Raw genomic sequence first — 18,006 nt, 5'->3', positions numbered from 1 at the left:
TATAGCATATTTTAGGCTGTATCAGAATAGTTCATAATACCATATATTACTAATATTGTGCATTACTAACTGGAACCATACTGTACCCTTCACGACTCTCCACAGAGATGTAAAAATTTTCTGCTGCTCTGGGCTTAAAGTCAATACACGATTTCAGCCTGAATTGTTCAAAGGCTCTCAAAATGACTCCTTTATAGTTCATACCTATAACCACAATCAAAAATACATGATGGATGAAAAACATATAAAAGTAAAACTAATTTAAAAGTTGATTTAGTAAACTGTAAGTGAGAAATCCAGCTTTTCTTACTTAGATTCATACTCAGCTCATATGGGACGGGAATATTCCACTGATTCCCAAGAATGGCGCTCCTTTGATTAGGCTTTAAAGCAGATTGTTTTGCGTATAAATATGATATTGACTGATTTCTGAATTATCCAGAATTCACTGTACTTTTAGAATTTCTTAGAATAGAACTCACCATCATGATGTCTCCTTCTCTGAGATTTAAACCTAGCATTCAGTTTAAAGTAAACATGCTTGTGTTCAGTTTATAGTAAATAGCATTCAGTTTACAGTAAACATGCTTGTGTTCAGTTTACAGTAAATATGCTTGAATAAAATAGGAGTAAAAATAATGATTTATGTACAAAAACAGATATAAGGTACCTTACTGCTTATATAAGTATACTTGAGTTTTTGAGATAATACAGTAATTTTACCTTTGTTTATATCAGGAATGTCCTTCCATTCCTCAGTGCCTTTGAGGAAAATATAATGAAGAAAACAAAAGAAGACAGAGAGGTGAAGTTGGAAAATAGAACTGAGTGCTAGACAACAAGAATTTTAGTGAAACAGTCTGAAAGTTAAATGAGAAAAAAAGGCGATTAAAAACTTCACACAGTAATGACAGCAAAATCAAAACAGGATCTTTTACACTGTACAACTGAGAGATTACAATAACTTTACAACAGATTAATGTCAGTGAATGTGCTGTACTTACCATTTATATCTGGTGGGAGCTGAGAACAAGAAATGTGAAAACAATACTCAGACATTACAAAAATATTTAAAAAAAAATCAATATATCACCTTCAATGACAATGTATATAACGTAAGCCTTCTACTATCCAACTTACCATTGGTGATGCAAGACAAAGAGCCACAGCCAAACTCAGCAGAAGAAAAGCACATAACTGCATTTTTACTGGGAATCATAATGATCACATTTTATGAATGATGTTTTATCATTTGCGTTAAAATTTGGAAGCAGAATTCAAGGGATACACAAAGTATTTAATATTTTTGAAATACTAGTATCTCAATTACATTTATTACCATGAAAATATCTTATTAAAAAATAAAAGTAGGATACATACCAGTTTTCAGTCATTAACGGCTAAAGTGAAAACAACTGCTTGACCACTGAGCTTGGCAGGCAAAAGTGAGATTCTCTGAAAGTTTGACAAGTTATTTACATATGCAGTTAGGACAGTTTTGTACTTCCTTATATTGAGCTCTCATTGGAAACAATGACACACACACACACACACACACACACGCACACACACCTATGGACAATTTTTGGCATATATGGATTACAATTAAATAATAAATGTAATTAAATAATAAATATATATAAATAAATATATCATATTTTTAAAAAGATTTTGGAAGACCCTGACCAACTCTCTGAAGTCAAAAAAAAAAAAAGGCTAGTTCCTGCTTCAGTTGCATAAGTGCTAACTTAGACTCATATAATTTAGGCTTCATGTGCCTTCTGGCTTCTTCTGGAGACCTTTTCTAATCATGACTAATGGCATTCTTACAGTAGAAAATGAACTGCAGTCCTTACTGGTGAAAATTACTGATTATCTAATTGTGAACTACCCCAGCCATCAATTTACCATTTACTACAGAATAGTTATATATTGACTGAGGAGTAAATGCTTCTTTTGCTCTATAATAGTTTCTACATAAACTATGAATCGGAAAAAATGATATAAATCCACTTCAACTCAAAGTGAAGCAATCTTGATAACATCTTTTAGAACCATCACAAATGGAATAAAACCATCCTGAGGTTTTTGTTTCTGAAATTACACATAAACCAGCATCTCTTCATCATTCCTCGCATGCAGAAACAAGGGTGAATGACGTTCATGAACAAATGACAACATTCCAGATATACCTGATTATGATGTTGTACTGTTAGCTATTTCTCTCTAAAACTGTTATGCTAGAAGAATCTCTGTTCAAGATTGTAATAGGAGAATAACAGCAGAAGTGATTGAACCTGAGTATGAGTTTCTGAATCTCTGAATTATATGACCAACCTTATTACTTATAATTTACATGATTTACGTTTTTGTTCAACTGCTAACATACTTTTGTCCAATCTGTAGTTACATTTTCAAAACTCTAAACGCAATTAGCTCAACATCCGTCTGTTGTAACCTAGTAACTATTAACACAATTCATGTCATTTTTACACAAAATGCAGTCAATCAACACGTCTCTAAAATGCTTAAATTTTCTTTTATTACAAGCTTACTCAATACTAAAATCATGGATCTTTCTGATCTTATTTCAAATGCTTAAACACAGCATGTCAACAATTCCACTACCACTGTTCCATATACACAGAATATGTGGTCTGAGTAGGTCACTAACTACAAAGGGGACACCATCCCACCCTCTATAGGGGCACCATCAAAACCCCACCCCACCCCCAGAAAGAGATTTCAACCAAGGGGCAACTGAAGGTCTGTATAGGGGACTCATTTGACCAATGACTGTCCTGAGCAATTCTGTTACTTTCTTCTACTTTTTTTTTCTATTGTACATTCTATAAAGTAATAACTCTTTCACTTTTAGATAGTATGTTGCCAATAATGCACACATTCAACACTCAACCAAAAATGCAGTAGAAGGAAACTGAATGGAAAAAACTATGGATTTCATAATTTCTGTAGGGCAGAACTGAAACATGACAAGTAATACAGTTTTCATAATGTTATCAACTGTTAGTATTTTGACAGTCATTGTGCTATGATTGACTATATGTTCATGTTGGATAGAAAACTAGTGCCGGTGTTTTGACAGAATGACTCGATTTTGAATCAGGTTTGCTGTGTTTTGATAGAGTTAGTATAGAAAAAGGTTTTTAGCATTTTGAAATGTGTAGAGTTTGTATTTATTTAACAAAATATTGTTTTGGCCTGAAAATGAACTATTTGGCTAATTGTGTGTTGCTGTGTTGTTGTTGTTGTTGTTGTTGTTTTTAAGTTGCCAGCCAGCACCAGCTTGGTATAATAGGACAAAAATGGCAGAATGATTGTACATGAGTTTGAAGTTTCTGAATTATATGACCAACCATATAATTTATATATAATTTACATGATTTAACATGTAGCCTTTGTTTAAAGTATATAAATTTAATGGATAACTTGTGAATGTTGTGATATATGTATAGCAACATACTGTAGCTGAATTTCAAGCCGGCATTGTTCCCATTAGGTGCATTTTTTTTTTTTTTTTTTGGAATGTTTGTCACTTTGAACACTTTAACATGCTGCCTCTGCACTTGGCATTAGCAAGCGATCACCATGAGCCAATCAGGCATAACTAATCCGAATTCTGTTCCCTGCACAATATTTACATTAGGTCTGTAATAGACCTTTATCACACATGTTTTTTTTTTTTTGAGTAATCAACTATAAATCAACTATATAATGAAATTAGTTTGTTGGTTGAACAACTCCGGTAAACAATTTGCATTAATCCTTTTGCTCATAACTCAAAAAGATTGACGCAAACTGCTGCATTAATTTTTTCTTCTTCCCCAAATCCAATCCTTGAGGGCAGCCAAGTCAGCTCATTGTATGTGTGTCAGTATCTGAGGTCTGAGGTTTTTTGTTTTTATGCCTGATGTTTTATCCAATCTGGGCCTGAAATGGTGGTATTTCCTAAGGATAACATTTTTCTTCTAGTTCGGGATCTCTTGAGGTTTTATTGTTATTGGATGCTATTGGATTACCACAGAACTCTAGAACTCTAAATCTGGGCAGTTTGAGGCCTAGGCCTTTTTGAAATCCACCTTCTGGAGTGTGGCACTGTAGGTGTGGATCCTTTGGGTGGACTCTCTCTTTTTCTGCTGGGTTTTGGAGTGTGGCCTTGTGGCATGCAAACTGTGGAATGGCAGGAGTGATTTTGATTCATTATATCATTAAAAAAAAACGATTAACATTTGAGAACTAATTGGAGGATCTCACATCAGGCCCGGTGGGTCATAATACTCAAAATTTTACCGTTATACTTAGCATCACAACATAACAACCTGACATAAAAGCTTGTGTTTTTTTCTTTTCTTTTTTTTCCTCCCACAATGATAAATTTTAGAGAGCGACTCACAACAACACTAATGGAAATAATGTGTTTTTGTTTGGTTGGTAATGTATTTGCAGTCTGTGTGTTTCTCTTTGCAAGATACAAATAACTTTTGTATAATTAATTCATCAAGCGCATCATTGCAGGGAGAAAAAACAGTACTCTTGAAAAACTAACATCAAGTACAATTAAAGCTGCAAGCAGCAATGAATGGACCTTCGCACTCAGGGCCACCACCACCCGGTGGCCTTAGAAAAACAGTAAAAAGTGGGTGACATACATGTTAGTGAGTAAATACAGGAGAAATATGGTTTTTCATAAGTCATTTCAAAGTGCCACACTTCCTGCTGCCAACAGGTGGCGCTTTAACTATTACTGAATACTGCCATGTAGATGTCTTTAGGCCAGGGCTATTATCAAACGTGAAGTTTGGAGCAGATCGGACATTGTATGCCTGAGTTACAACAACTTCCTGTTTCATGGCATACTTTAGCACTTGGTTTCCTGTTTCATGATTTAACATGTTTCTAGCATGTCTGATACTTCATGGCATATTTAAATGTGTTTCTGGGAGTGAATTACAGTACAAAGCATGCCATTTCCTGTTGCCAGCAGGTGGCCCTATGACTAACTAAATATTGGCATGTAGATGTCTTCAGGTCAGGACTCTAATTAAACATGTGGGGCCCTATCATACACCCGGTACAATGCGGCGCCAGACGCGACACAAGTGTTTTTTTCTAGTTTCAGCCCAATGCAGTTATCATTTTCACGTCCTGCGCCACGTTGTTTAAATAGCAAATGCATTTGCGGCCATTTGTGCTCTTTAATTAAATGGACACTTCACTGTCATGATCAGTAAACCAAATTAATCAAATGACTTTTTTGCTAGTTTCCTAAAAAAAAATTAAAATAAAATAAATATATATAGGGCAAACTTTAATGATGTTTTCAAATTCGATGGTCACATAATCATCTCTGTCATATCCTGACTGCTCATGCCAAAATCCTAGTGCATGGAGAAACTCATGCTCAACAATGACTTTTGTTACACAGCCATTTCCAATGGAAAGAGTCTGACCTCCAGAAAATATGCGCCCAACACCTGCAAAATATGTGAGAAATATTCACTATATTTACATTTACATAGCACATAGGTGAATAAAGGTTATGTTAACAACACTACCAGTCAAATTATGTAGTCCATATGTTAGAACAAAAATGTCATAAAAAAATCAAAATGATGTTATATTTAAAATTCTTTATAGGTAGCCACACTTTGCCAGTTCTGCACTTGGCTTCTCAACCAGCTTCATAAGGTGGCAAATGAAAAATGAGGAGTTTGAGAATGTTTTATTCCATAAATAAAGTATAGCATATTGTAGTCTTTATCAGCATAGTCTATGGAATAGGTGTATTAACTGGAACCAAACTGTACCCTTCACGACTCTCAAGTCAATACATGATTTCAGTCTGAACTGCTCAAAGGCTCTCAAAATTATTCCTTTATAGTTTATACCTGTAAAGCACAATCAAAACACATGATGGATGGAAAAATATACACAGTTTAATTGAAATACTAATTTAAAAGTTGATTTGCTAAACTGTAAGTGAGAAATCCATCTTTTCTTACCTAGATTCACACTCAGCTCATATGGGACGGGAATATCCCACCGATTCCCAAGAATGGCGTTCCTTTGTTTAGGCTTTAAAGCAGATTGTTTTAAGTATCAAGAGAATACTATATCTACTGTATTCTGAATTATCTAATATTGTATCTATAGAATGTTTTGGAACAGAACTCACCACCATGATGTCTCCTTCTCTGAGATTTAAACCTAATACAACAAGTGTTCAGGTTACAGTAAATATGCTTAAATTAAACAGGAGTAAAAATAATGATGTACATATAAAAAATGCATAATAGTAAGTTAGCTTACTGCTTACATAAATGCATTTGAGTTTTACCTTTGTTTATATCGGGAATGTCCTTCCATTCCTTATTAATGCCTTTGAGAAAAATATAATGAAGAAAGCAAAAGACAGACAGAGCATTGTGTGCACTGCATTCAGTGCAAGACCAAACTATCATTTTACTGAAACAGCCTAAAAGTAAATCATAACTTCGGGTAGTATAGCAAGGAGTCAAAACAGGATCTTTTACCCTACACACATATTAAACATTACAATAGCTTTTAAACAGTGTCAGTGACTGTGCTGTACTCACCAACTATATCTGGTGCAGGCTGAGAACATGAGATATGAAAACAAAATTCATGCATTAAGAAAAATAGATTTAAAAAAAAAAAAAAAAAAAAATACAATATACCCCCTTTTCAATGACAATGTGCTGTAGAATAAGCTGTCTAGCAACTTACCATAGGTGATGCTGGGCAAAAAGCCAAAGCCAAACTCAGCAAAAGAAATGTGCATGAATGCATCTTCACTGGAAATCATAATCTCAATTACATGTAAGGTCATCAAAATATGCGATTAAAAATTCTAGAAACTTAAAATCTGTGAGTATTGTGATGTATATTCTAAATCCTTACAGTGGATTGCCCACATAAAACCCTCCTCCTGTGTTTCACCCATGCAGCTCCCACAGCTGTTTTGCCCTTTGGGGCCACCGTGAGGATTTACTGGGGCAAACCCTTTGAAAATGTTGTGACAAGTTCAATTTCTGCCATTGCTGGCTTCATCTGTAGTCTTTGTAATTGAGGCTGGGTTCACACTGGAGCTGGTGAGGTCTGTAGTAACCTTGAGATGGGCATCCTGAGATAGAAATGGGAAGAAAATGGAGAAAAAAAAAACGTATCTGACTTGCTGCACCCATACATTCCGTTGAGATCTCTTAGATCTGGTGAATCTGAATTACTTTGCGTTCCCAGGTCCAAACTTAAGAATAGAGGCCTTTGCTGTTGTTGGACCTAAGCTATGGAACAGCCTCCTGGCCCACATTAGAACTGCCTCAACTATCTCAGATCTAAATGTAATTTGCTAATCCCAAACTTTTTTTCCCCCCAGGATTTATAACTAGACAAGTATAATCTCTCTTACAAACCCCTAAATAATTATAATTAGAAATATGGGGAAAAAACACATTCTATTTTAGTAAAGAACAGTTTTTATTTACCTTGTCATATTGAATGAAATAATTTTGTGATACCAAAATACTTATGGTAAGATATAAAAAAATATTGATATCGATTAAATTCCATGCTGGTCCAGGCTGGTTTATGCTGGTTAGTGCTGGTATAGTACTGGTCCAGCTGATGGACCAGCATAGTCATGCTGTTTTCAGGCAAAACGGAGCTGGTGACACTGGTTCACCAGCATGGTCTTGCGGGATTTGATTGTGAGTAGGCCAGCTGTCTATATGCAAGCAGTGTATGCAAAGATGTTTAAGCATCCTCTGGTGAGACATTGATTTTATTTGCAGTTGACTTCATCTAAGGCTGTGTGGCTGTGAGTCAGGTGTATAGCTGTTTTGCTGTCTTCTCATCTCTTTGTTGTCAGTTCTTGTTGTTCCTCTTGTCTTCAGTGATTCTGCTTGTTAACTGTAGGTGTCATCACTAATGCTCAATCATCACTTGTAGAGTGAATTTTGGTCTTTGTGGATATTATAATATGTTTTAATGATCTTTCTTCTGATTATGTATATTCACTGTAGTCCAGTGAATCATCCAGTTTAAATGTTTATATTGTGTAACCAATGGTTTGCTCAACTATTCAGTTATACAGTGGTTGGAGATTGTAATACATTGTGATGTTTGTTTATGGAAAAAGGTAGTGAGTTATATGAGAAAATACAGCTTGAGTATAAAAACAAAACTCTTACAAGAGTTATGCAAAACATGTTTATTGGTGTTTGGTTGAAGTGAGTCACATGTGAGGTGATATAAGACATTGTGATTTAATTATTGTATATATATATATATATATATATATATGTATATATATATTGTATAATTAAACCACAATGTGTTATGTCACCTCACATGTGACCCACTTAAAAAACCCCACCAGAGCCAGTCATCCATCTGACATTAAATTGCGTCCTGCGGTTGTTCATGGAACACAACTGCAGCGTGCGCTTGTTGTCATCCCGTTGGTGTGAGCGCTAATATAGTTGGCATTAGGCTATATCATTATCATTGTTACAGAATTTGTTCTTGGTGGGAATGGGCCTTAAGTGTGATGCCTAGAATAGTGTGATGCCTAGAAGCCTCATGCATTTAACTCACATCATCCCAATCTCTGCCATGACCGACCTCGGGTCTCATGCTCAAATCCATCTGCCAATCACCTGAGGAGCAGGACGCCATGGAAACTGTTAGGGTACTCAAGCTGAGATTCACACTCCATATACCCAATTTTGGGTATGAAAGCCTATAAATGAGATGCTGTTGGACATTTAAATTACAAACATGTAAAATATACAGTGTGTAGGCATTAGTAAAAAAAAAAAAAGGCCATCAACTTTTTTTTCACTTAAATCAGATTATATTGTATGTAATATTTGTTCCTGATTTGTTAAAAATGTTGCATTCTCATACTAAAATGCCTACACACTGGTCTTAGTAGATTTTTTTGTCATAATCTCAGCACCCCAGTGCTCTTCAAATGTAAGAAGATGCTGTTAAGGCTCAAAATGCAGGCTATTGTGAAAGTGTTTTAATTTGTAAGTTAGTATTCAGAGCTTTCATTCAATGCTTTAAGTGTCTGTAACCAAATCAGAGCTGTACTGCCATCTGCTGAGTTTTCATGCTGTTGTTTGAGATCTATCTCCTGTCTTCATTGATTGTTTCATGCTAGATTAGTCTATACCAGATGTACCTGTCAGAAAGTGTCAGAGAGTGAATGGAAGGATGAACCGTGAAGAAAAAAGTGATTTGCTGAAAGTCAAGTTTATTGCAGTGATAGAAGTTTATCAAGACAAGTCAGAAAAGCAGAGAAACACATTTGACAGTCACTTAAAAAATGAATTGTGACTTGTGCCATTAAACTAACTACATCTTGACAGAAAACTTAAGCCACAGTTGGTTTTCTCAAATAGCCATCATGCTGTTATCAGAAAACCTTCTCACTTATTTTATACATAATATATTAAAAACCATTTTGTTCACCTGCGGACAAGTGGAAGCTCCACCATATGCCACTAGATGCCACCAGAATCTTGCAGGTTATTCGCAGGCCAAACAGGCTTCATACACTTCATTTCATGACTTGAACAGCGGGCTGTTTTAGAGCTGACAGACGCTTTCATCTTTGTAAAATTTACGTGCATATTCTCTTACATTTAGATTCAAACACATAGTCATATTTATTTAGTCATTGATTTCTTGCAGAACTGTTTTGTGATTTATACTACCAATAGTATTCAAGAATTGATTTATCACATAGAAATGACTCAAACATTACAAATATTTACCTTAACCTCTACAGAGAATGTTTGAATCATGCGTTATGATTACAGTAAGAACTCAAAATGAGAATATATTGTTAAGTATTATGATTAATGCTGAGATTAACATTGATTGTAGATATATGAATACAGATAAGCCATGTAAGCAGATTCTTTAATTAACAATACATATTTTAACTATCATATCCCAGAAAGCTGAAGATAGGTGCAGTTCTTTGGCTTTGAACTCCTGTGTGGTCAGACATGAGGCTGTGATAATAGTGATTTCTCATGATTAACTCACTAGCAAAAGAAAGCAAAGCACCAAGTTGATCAGAGTGGAAGCAGTCTTGGCACTGGAATTGCAAAATATGTCCACACAATCACTAAAAGGGAGATACAAATGTGAAGATAAACATTAATGCAAAAGTAAAATATTAATTTCATTGCATATATTGATAATGTACATTTCATAATGTGCATGTAATAAATAATTTTACAAACAAATGACTCTCACAAACCAGTTCTTTTTAGTGAATGGAAAACATATAGGGCAAACAGTATAGTCTGTGAAGGTCATCTTATAATGGGTGCCAACCAAAAAAAAAAAAAAAAACATATTGCCAACAATAACACAGGCAGTGCGATATTACAAAAAATGAATATATAAAGCTTACAAAAATGCCAACATAACAAATCTTAATCCAAATTAATAATAATAAAAAAAAAAACTCAAACATTCACAAAAAAATATAAAATCAACAACATCCAAATTGCATCCAAACGAATATAAGCTAATTAAAAAATTAATAACTTCCTCAAGACATTCAATAGGTATGGAGCCCCGGACATGACATGCAGGACAAAAATAGTAGGCTAAATCGTGCGCTTGGTTAAGTAGGCTAAATCAAGGGAACGAATTACTAAATCATGCTCACGATTTGATTTTTTTTTCTTGCGTGTGTGCGGGGCTCCGTAAATAGGAAAAATATCCAAGCAGATTACACAAAAAAATCTAAAAGTGCACAAATATGTAGGGGAGAGCGGGGCACAACCTAACACTTTTTGACTTTCTCAGTTTGTGTAAATCTACGGGTTCAGAGAATTTATTTTGTTCCACATTAATTTCACACATGTCTGGTACAAATATGTGGCTTTGTTTCATTAATACAGTGTATACTTTCCTCTTTATTTACCCCGAAAGAAGGGAAGTGAAATGTGACAACATGCCCCATAGGTGGGGCACATTGTAACATGATGGGGCATGTTGTACTGAACTGAACAAAAACACTCCTCTCCCTCCACTCACAGCTCTCACAGAACATGAGACAAACAGACAGTACAAATGCTGAACATTTCTTGAAATAATATTTTCTGGATGTCCAGGTTCTTCCTCTCAGTCTTTATTCACCTTTTTTTCCATGGTTTCTCAACAGAAATTCATAAAAGTTGATTATGCCAGTTGTATCGTAACTGTATAGAATAGTACAGTTCTAATAGCAGGGCACATTGTAACGCAGTGTTACAACGAACCCTCTCTGCGCAACTGGAATTTAAACCTGGTTAGTGTCTTCTGAAGCATTAAAGAACTACCCAAACAGCTAAACAACAGATAGGAGATTAAAATAATATCAGATTTGTCTAATTTTAAATAAATACAAATTATATAGATGAAAAATTAGCTTAAGTAAGAAATTTAGTTTTGCTATTGTTAAATTAATGTTCAGTGATATCTTCCAAAGATTTCTGAATCTATATATTGCCGATATGGCAACTAATAAATACGCTAAGTTTCTTCATGCTAGCGTGTGTGGAAGTATTTAAACCATGTGTGTTATAACTAACCTTTCGTTAGTTTGTGCCCCGCGCTCCCCTAGCCTCTCAGTTACCGAAATCAGTTGCTACTGTAGGGGCCTTCTCTGTGAACCCATCTCAGATCATTTAATGACACATTTGTATAATAAAAAGGTTGAAATACATCCAAATGAATCAATCAAATCAAACTTAGTCAAAGTTTGTGAATTGTGTGTGTATTGATATATCCATCCCTATTTACAGTTATGAGTATGACATGAAACATCATCATATCACTGCCAGATTGGTGTTTTAGTTGTATAGCAATGTTCTGTTATGTCTGCTGGACTCTGTGTTCCAGCTGATGAATTTGTTTAAAATAATGTTTTAGTGAAATGTGTCCTTTATGTTTTTAATATGAGATAAGTATTTAAAAAGCAATAAGTTACTTGAAGCTGTGTTGTATTGTGAATATAGGCTACTCTGGTGTGTGTTGTGTATAACAGCGCTCTTTAGCCAAGAATATATCCACAATATAGCACAGCTTTTCATAAATTATTGGTCAAATATTGCAGTGATGCACTAATGAAGTAACATTATGAGAATGTCTTACCCCTCAGTGGGGCTTGTTCTTGTAGTTCTAGTTGTTGAGTTCGACTGAGGTGTGGGAAGAGCTCTATAGGAAACAGACAAACAAAACACACTGTTAGGTGTATATCATCAGATGCAAAAATTTTCTGAATGCTTTCTGACCACCATTTTGTAGCATGAATTAAAAATAGTTTAGACATTAATATTTAGAATTGTAAAACATTGCTCTTCAGCTGTGTAGGGCTGAGTGAATAATGGTGGAACTCTTTACTGCCCTAGTACATCACTAATTCCTTTAAAGGTATACATGTGACATAAATGTGGGGCAATGCCTTTCATCATCACAGTATGTTAAAGGGTTAGTTCGCCCAAAAATGAAAACCCTGTCAGGTTCTACATCAGAACGTCGACTCATTGTTGGCCGGCTCCTGCATCAGCATCACACGAATGCGTCGTACTGCTCACGTGAACAGCGTCGGCCAATACTGATCCTGCATTCCGCAGCCCAGGCACATTAGAAAAACGTACCTGTATTTTTGCAAAACGAAAATACGTAGCACCATACACGTTTCGTGGCAGTTTCAATGTGAAATGTCCACTGAGTAGCGCTAAAAGCGTGTTCACTTTTTTCCCGAAACAGATGAATGTGAATATGGTACGTTTTTATTACGTTGGTTTTATGATACATTTAAAAATAACTTACCACAAACACTACACCTAAACCTACCCGATAGTGTTAACAAAAGCAAATGTGAGCATTTGTAATCATGGCATTTTAGCTTGTTTTTGATCTCTCATCTTTAAGCTCTTTTACCATGACTCGTCTTTCACGGGATTCGTTCCCAAGCCCAAGTACAACTTCGTATCAGCTGAGCTACCGAGCAAACTTATGTCAGAAAAGCGAAACATATGGAGCAGGTTAAGCGATGCAAAGTCCAAAATGTATTTGTTTACAAATTGTGCACTTTGGTGAAAGTGTTTTGAGATCATAACATAATATTGTGCATCCATAATCTGACCCTGTAATCATAGCTGTGTATGAAAACAATTTAAAGTGCTTGCTGTTTTACTGCCTCTAGTGTTCATTTCTGTTGGAAACTGCAGTGATATGTAAGCATTGGTACGTATTTTGCGACTTGCAAAAATGTTCCCACAAGTACATCTTTCCATGAGACCAGGTTGGCATTCTGACGTAGAACCGGGAAGCGCTGAACGCAAACAGAGTATGAAACAGAAGAGAAGATATTGTTGAATAAAGTCATTATTCTTGTTTTGTTTTTGCACACAAAAAGTATTCTCGTCACTTTATAAAATTAAGGTTGAACCACTGTAGTCACGTTGACTGTTTTAACGATGTCTTTAATACCTTTCTGGACCTTGAAAGTGTTGATTATATTGCTGTCTATGGATGAATTATATACCTCTCAGTTTTAATCAAAAATATCTTAATTTGTGTTCAGAAGATGAACAAAGGTCTTACGGGTGTGGAACAACATAAGAGTGAGTAATTAATGACAGAATTTTTCATTTTTGGGTGAACTAACCCTTTAAGGCCTATCTGGTGCAAGGGAATCATGAATATGATGATTGAATGAGGACTGTTCGGACAATCCAGGCACAGGATGGTTCTGTTTGGGGCGGCAGAGTTGCCTGTACCTCTAGTACACAACCATTTGCTTCCTACTACATACTAATAACTTGTTTGTTCTAACATGTAACACCATGATTGGTCTCATCTGACAGCTTGTAAACTGATAGAACTGTCCTAATGTACAATCTAGGACCTATTCTTTTAATGTGCATTGAGGAGAATATGTTAATGTGTTTCTCTCCCTCTAGATCACCACCCATTTGCCTTCAGGTTTATGGTCTTTTAATTTTTTTTTAGCTGGTTTTGATCTTTGTATTCCACTCATGTGTTAACAATGCTTTGTTTAGTGTATCCACCTTATTTTGCAACATGGAAGTAGACTTCTGATTCATTAGCTGCTATACAGCCACTGCTGGCCAAATGGGTGCCCTAAGCAGAACTGTATTTCTTCGCGCCCTGACGAAACTTACCAATTCACAAAATTAACGGAATGCATAGCTGATATAAAAAATTGGATGACCAGTAATTTCCTACTACTAAATTCAGAAAAAACAGAGATTCTATTTTTTGGACCAAAAACTTCATCACGTAATAACCTAGAATACTGTCTAACACTTGATGGCTGCTCTGTTAAGTCTTCGTCGTCAGTTAGGAACCTGGGTGTGCTCTTTGATACCAATCTTTCATTTGAAGGCCATGTTACTAGCATCTGTAAAACCGCATTCTTCCATCTTAAAAATATATCTAAACTACGACATATGCTCTCAATGAAAAATGCAGAACAGTTAGTTCATGCGTTCATGACCTCAAGGCTAGATTACTGTAACGCTCTACTGGGTGGTTGTTCTGCTCGCCTGATAAATAAACTACAGCTCGTACAAAATGCAGCAGCTAGAGTTCTTACTAGAACCAGGAAGTATGACCATATTAGCCCAGTTCTGTCAACACTGCATTGGCTTCCTGTTAAACATCGTATAGATTTTAAAATCTTGCTAATTACTTACAAAGCACTAAATGGTTTAGCTCCCCAGTACCTGAGCGAGCTCCTAATTCATTATAGTCCTTCACGTCGATTGCGATCTCAGAATTCAGGCCAGCTGATAATACCTAGAATATCAAAATCAACTGCAGGTGGTAGATCCTTCTCCTATTTGGCACCTAAACTCTGGAACAATCTTCCTAGCATTGTTCGGGAAGCAGACACACTCTGTCAGTTTAAATCTAGACTAAAAACGCATCTCTTTAACCTGGCATACACATAACACATTACCAATTTATATTTTCAAATCCATTAAAGGATTATTAGGCTGCATAAATTAGGTCAGCCGGAACCGGGAACACTTCCTATAACGCCTGATGTACTCGTTACATCAGAAGAAGAATGGCATCTACGCTAATATTAGTGTTTCTGTTTATCCCGAGGTTCACCGTAGTCAACCGGATCCGGGCCGTATCCAGGTGAGACCAAGGACCTGCACCTTGACATGACCACAACGCAGCCCTGACGTATCAGCAGAGATTGAGTCAACTAGATCATCCACTGTGAGGGCCTCATCGACACGACAGCCACGACACAGTTCCTCAACAACCGTCCATACCGGCGTGATCCTCAATACGATCCTCAATTGGATGGAACTGAAATAAATACTTTTAATGTTGCGATCCTATTGGACTTATGATAGCAACCTGAATTGTAACAAAGCACTGTTGGCCAGAGGAGAACTGGCACCCCGACTAAGCCTGGTTTCTCCCAAGGTTTTTTTCTCCATTTTAACACCAATTTGCCACTTGTCTGCCACCTAATGTCACCTGATGGAGTTTGGGTTCCTTGCCGCTGTCGCCTCTGGCTTGCTTAGTTGGGGACACTTGACATTTGATATTCAACAGTGCTTTGATCTGCCTGCATTGACACTATTCTTTAAGAGCTGCTGTGCAGCCAAACAATGTACCAGTTATCAATGTAAAGCTGCTTTGACACAATCTACATTGTAAAAAGCGCTATATAAATAAAGATGACTTGACTTGACTGTATTGCTGTTGCCCCCCAACCCCCTCTACAAACTTTTTTTTTTTTTTTTTTTTTTTGTGGTTATAACAATAGACCTAAGCAAACAACAGTCTTTAAAATGACTTAAAATACATAGGCTATATAATAACATAGAGGCAATAATAAATGTTTCAACGAAAGTAACAAAAGCAAGTTATTTTATGTTTTTTTTTTTTTTAAACAACACTGTCAAAATACATTATGTAAACAACAATCAACTTACGTACATTATGTATTATATCAAATGCCTGCAGAGGGCGCCAGCGGCTAGGTGATTGTTGTTGTTACACTTCTTGCTATTGTTTTTACAGCATGATCAAATCCTTTTAATATTGGCCAAGCAACATTTATTTCAAATGTCCACTTAATCTTTAATATTTGGCCACATCTTTATGATATAAATGCTGCAGTCACTGTAATTTCTTCAACAAGAACATGTCATCAAAACATGCAGAGTCAGAGAGGGTTTGCTATATTATCATCTTTTAAATTGTTTAATATATCGTGAAGCCTTAGAAAACGGTCTAATTATGATTTTACTTTTTATTTTATATATTTTGGCGAAATCGAGCACTCAGAATGAATTGAATCGTGAAATCTGGCTACAAATATCTTTACCATGGTTGAAAATCCAATACCTAGCACATTAAAATATTGGAATTATAGCGATGAAAAAATTGCATTAGTATCAAATCAGAGAGATGCGTTGGTGGTAGTCAAATCCTTAACGTCGTGAAACACGTTGAATTAATCTCACCCATTAACTACAATAGTCATAAATAAAAAGTTCCTCATGTTTGTGAACATACCTAAAAATGATACACATGATTAATCTTGTTTTCTTTACTTTTTCGCTTCTCAGCGCCAGACTGCTGTTGTCAGTGTGAGGTGGGGGCGGGGCGAAGAGGGAATGGCATGTGCGTTCTTAATAATTCTTTTTAATATCTATGTTTCTGTTTACATTTATTTTTAGGTTAATATTAATATAAAATAGTAATATTACTATATTACCTAGTTCTTAGTTTATTTATATATTTAGACTTTTTTTTTTTTTGCCCCCCCTGGGAGTTGGTGCCCTACGCAAACTGCGTACTCTGCGTATAGGGAGCGGCGGTACCGCCGCTATAGGTAAATAACTAGAAGAATAACAAAGTGCAGTGAAGTAACAAACCAGTGTGTTTATAATTTCAACAATACATTAAAATAATATGGTAAGAAATACAAGTTAGCAAAAAAAAAAAAAAAAAAAAAAAAAATCTGTTTTGTACATCTAAAAATAACTGGAAGCAGATGACACCAGAAGCCAAACATTCAATTTACAAATGGCTGTGCCCACTCTTACATTAAACATGAGGTGAACAAGAAGGAAAGTTAACTGTTGATCTTGGAGAAAGGCTTTTACTCTGCCTCTTCTGCACATCAGTGCATGAACTGTTAACGTTTGTTTCTATACAGTATGTTGTTCCATTCTATTTAAACATGTCACTTTGCCTGCATTAAAGGATTTAGGAATCATTTTATAACTGATAATGTTGAAAGCTAGTGATTATCTACATGTTCAGGTTAAATGCTACATTTTCCTATCAGTTCTAAGAAGGACTTTTTGGTTACACTTATTTTAAAGTGTCAGTATTACAGTGTAATTATATATTTAAGTACTGAGTAATAATAATTAACTACATGTACTTACTAAAGCGTTGAGGTTAGGATGAGGGTTTGGTTTAGGGTTAATTGCATGTAATTATGCATAATTAATAGTTATTACTACAGTAACTACATGTAACGTGTGTAACAATGACACTGTAAAATAAAGTGTTACCGACTTTTTTTAACACTTAAAAATAAGAGGTTAAGGGATAACAACAAATTTAATGGAGTCAGATTAGGTTAGGGTTTGGGTTCTGACTCCAATTATTTTAGTACTGACTCAAATATAGTGTTTGTTTTTAAAGTACATTTTTAGAAAAATATTTTTGAATAAATACAATTTTGAATACATTTATAAAACAATAATAATTTTATGTTTTAACACAACAGAGGTTAAAAGGATATTCACCTTGTAGCACATGGTCCCTGCCGGGCACTCGCATCAGGAGAAATGTTGAAATTCTTCACTGTCACTTTAGAGCAGGGTAGAGAGTGATTCTGAAGTAGCCCTGAGATATCTATGAAAAAGTATTCAGGAT

General features: G+C 35.4%; 1 protein-coding gene across 9 annotated transcripts in view; it reads right to left on the bottom strand.

Moving 5' to 3' along the window:
* The window catches only part of LOC127497446 (meprin A subunit beta-like), a 68,476-nt gene that overhangs the window by 37,644 nt on the left and 12,826 nt on the right, over positions 1–18,006 (bottom strand). Inside the window, exons 1-7 of one of the 9 annotated variants that reach the window (XM_051865919.1) lie at positions 1,381–1,855; positions 1,141–1,208; positions 1,005–1,023; positions 724–762; positions 483–514; positions 311–383; positions 87–204 (exon numbers count right to left, since the gene is read on the bottom strand). The exons of 5 other annotated variants lie outside the window; for them this stretch is intronic. In XM_051865919.1, the coding sequence (XP_051721879.1) occupies positions 87–204; positions 311–383; positions 483–514; positions 724–762; positions 1,005–1,023; positions 1,141–1,203 (344 nt within the window). In that variant the 5' untranslated portion in view covers positions 1,204–1,208; positions 1,381–1,855. Of the gene's footprint in view, positions 1–86; positions 205–310; positions 384–482; positions 515–723; positions 763–1,004; positions 1,024–1,140; positions 1,209–1,380; positions 1,856–9,281; positions 10,184–12,204; positions 12,268–17,876; positions 17,986–18,006 lie in introns of those variants that run through there. 3 more of the 9 variants (XM_051865917.1, XM_051865926.1, XM_051865925.1) reach the window with 3 other exon arrangements.

The sequence above is a fragment of the Ctenopharyngodon idella genome, chromosome 16 (assembly GCF_019924925.1).
Source record: "Ctenopharyngodon idella isolate HZGC_01 chromosome 16, HZGC01, whole genome shotgun sequence".
NCBI classification, from domain to species: domain Eukaryota; kingdom Metazoa; phylum Chordata; class Actinopteri; order Cypriniformes; family Xenocyprididae; genus Ctenopharyngodon; species Ctenopharyngodon idella.
This window is presented reverse-complemented; position numbering and strand designations above follow the sequence as displayed.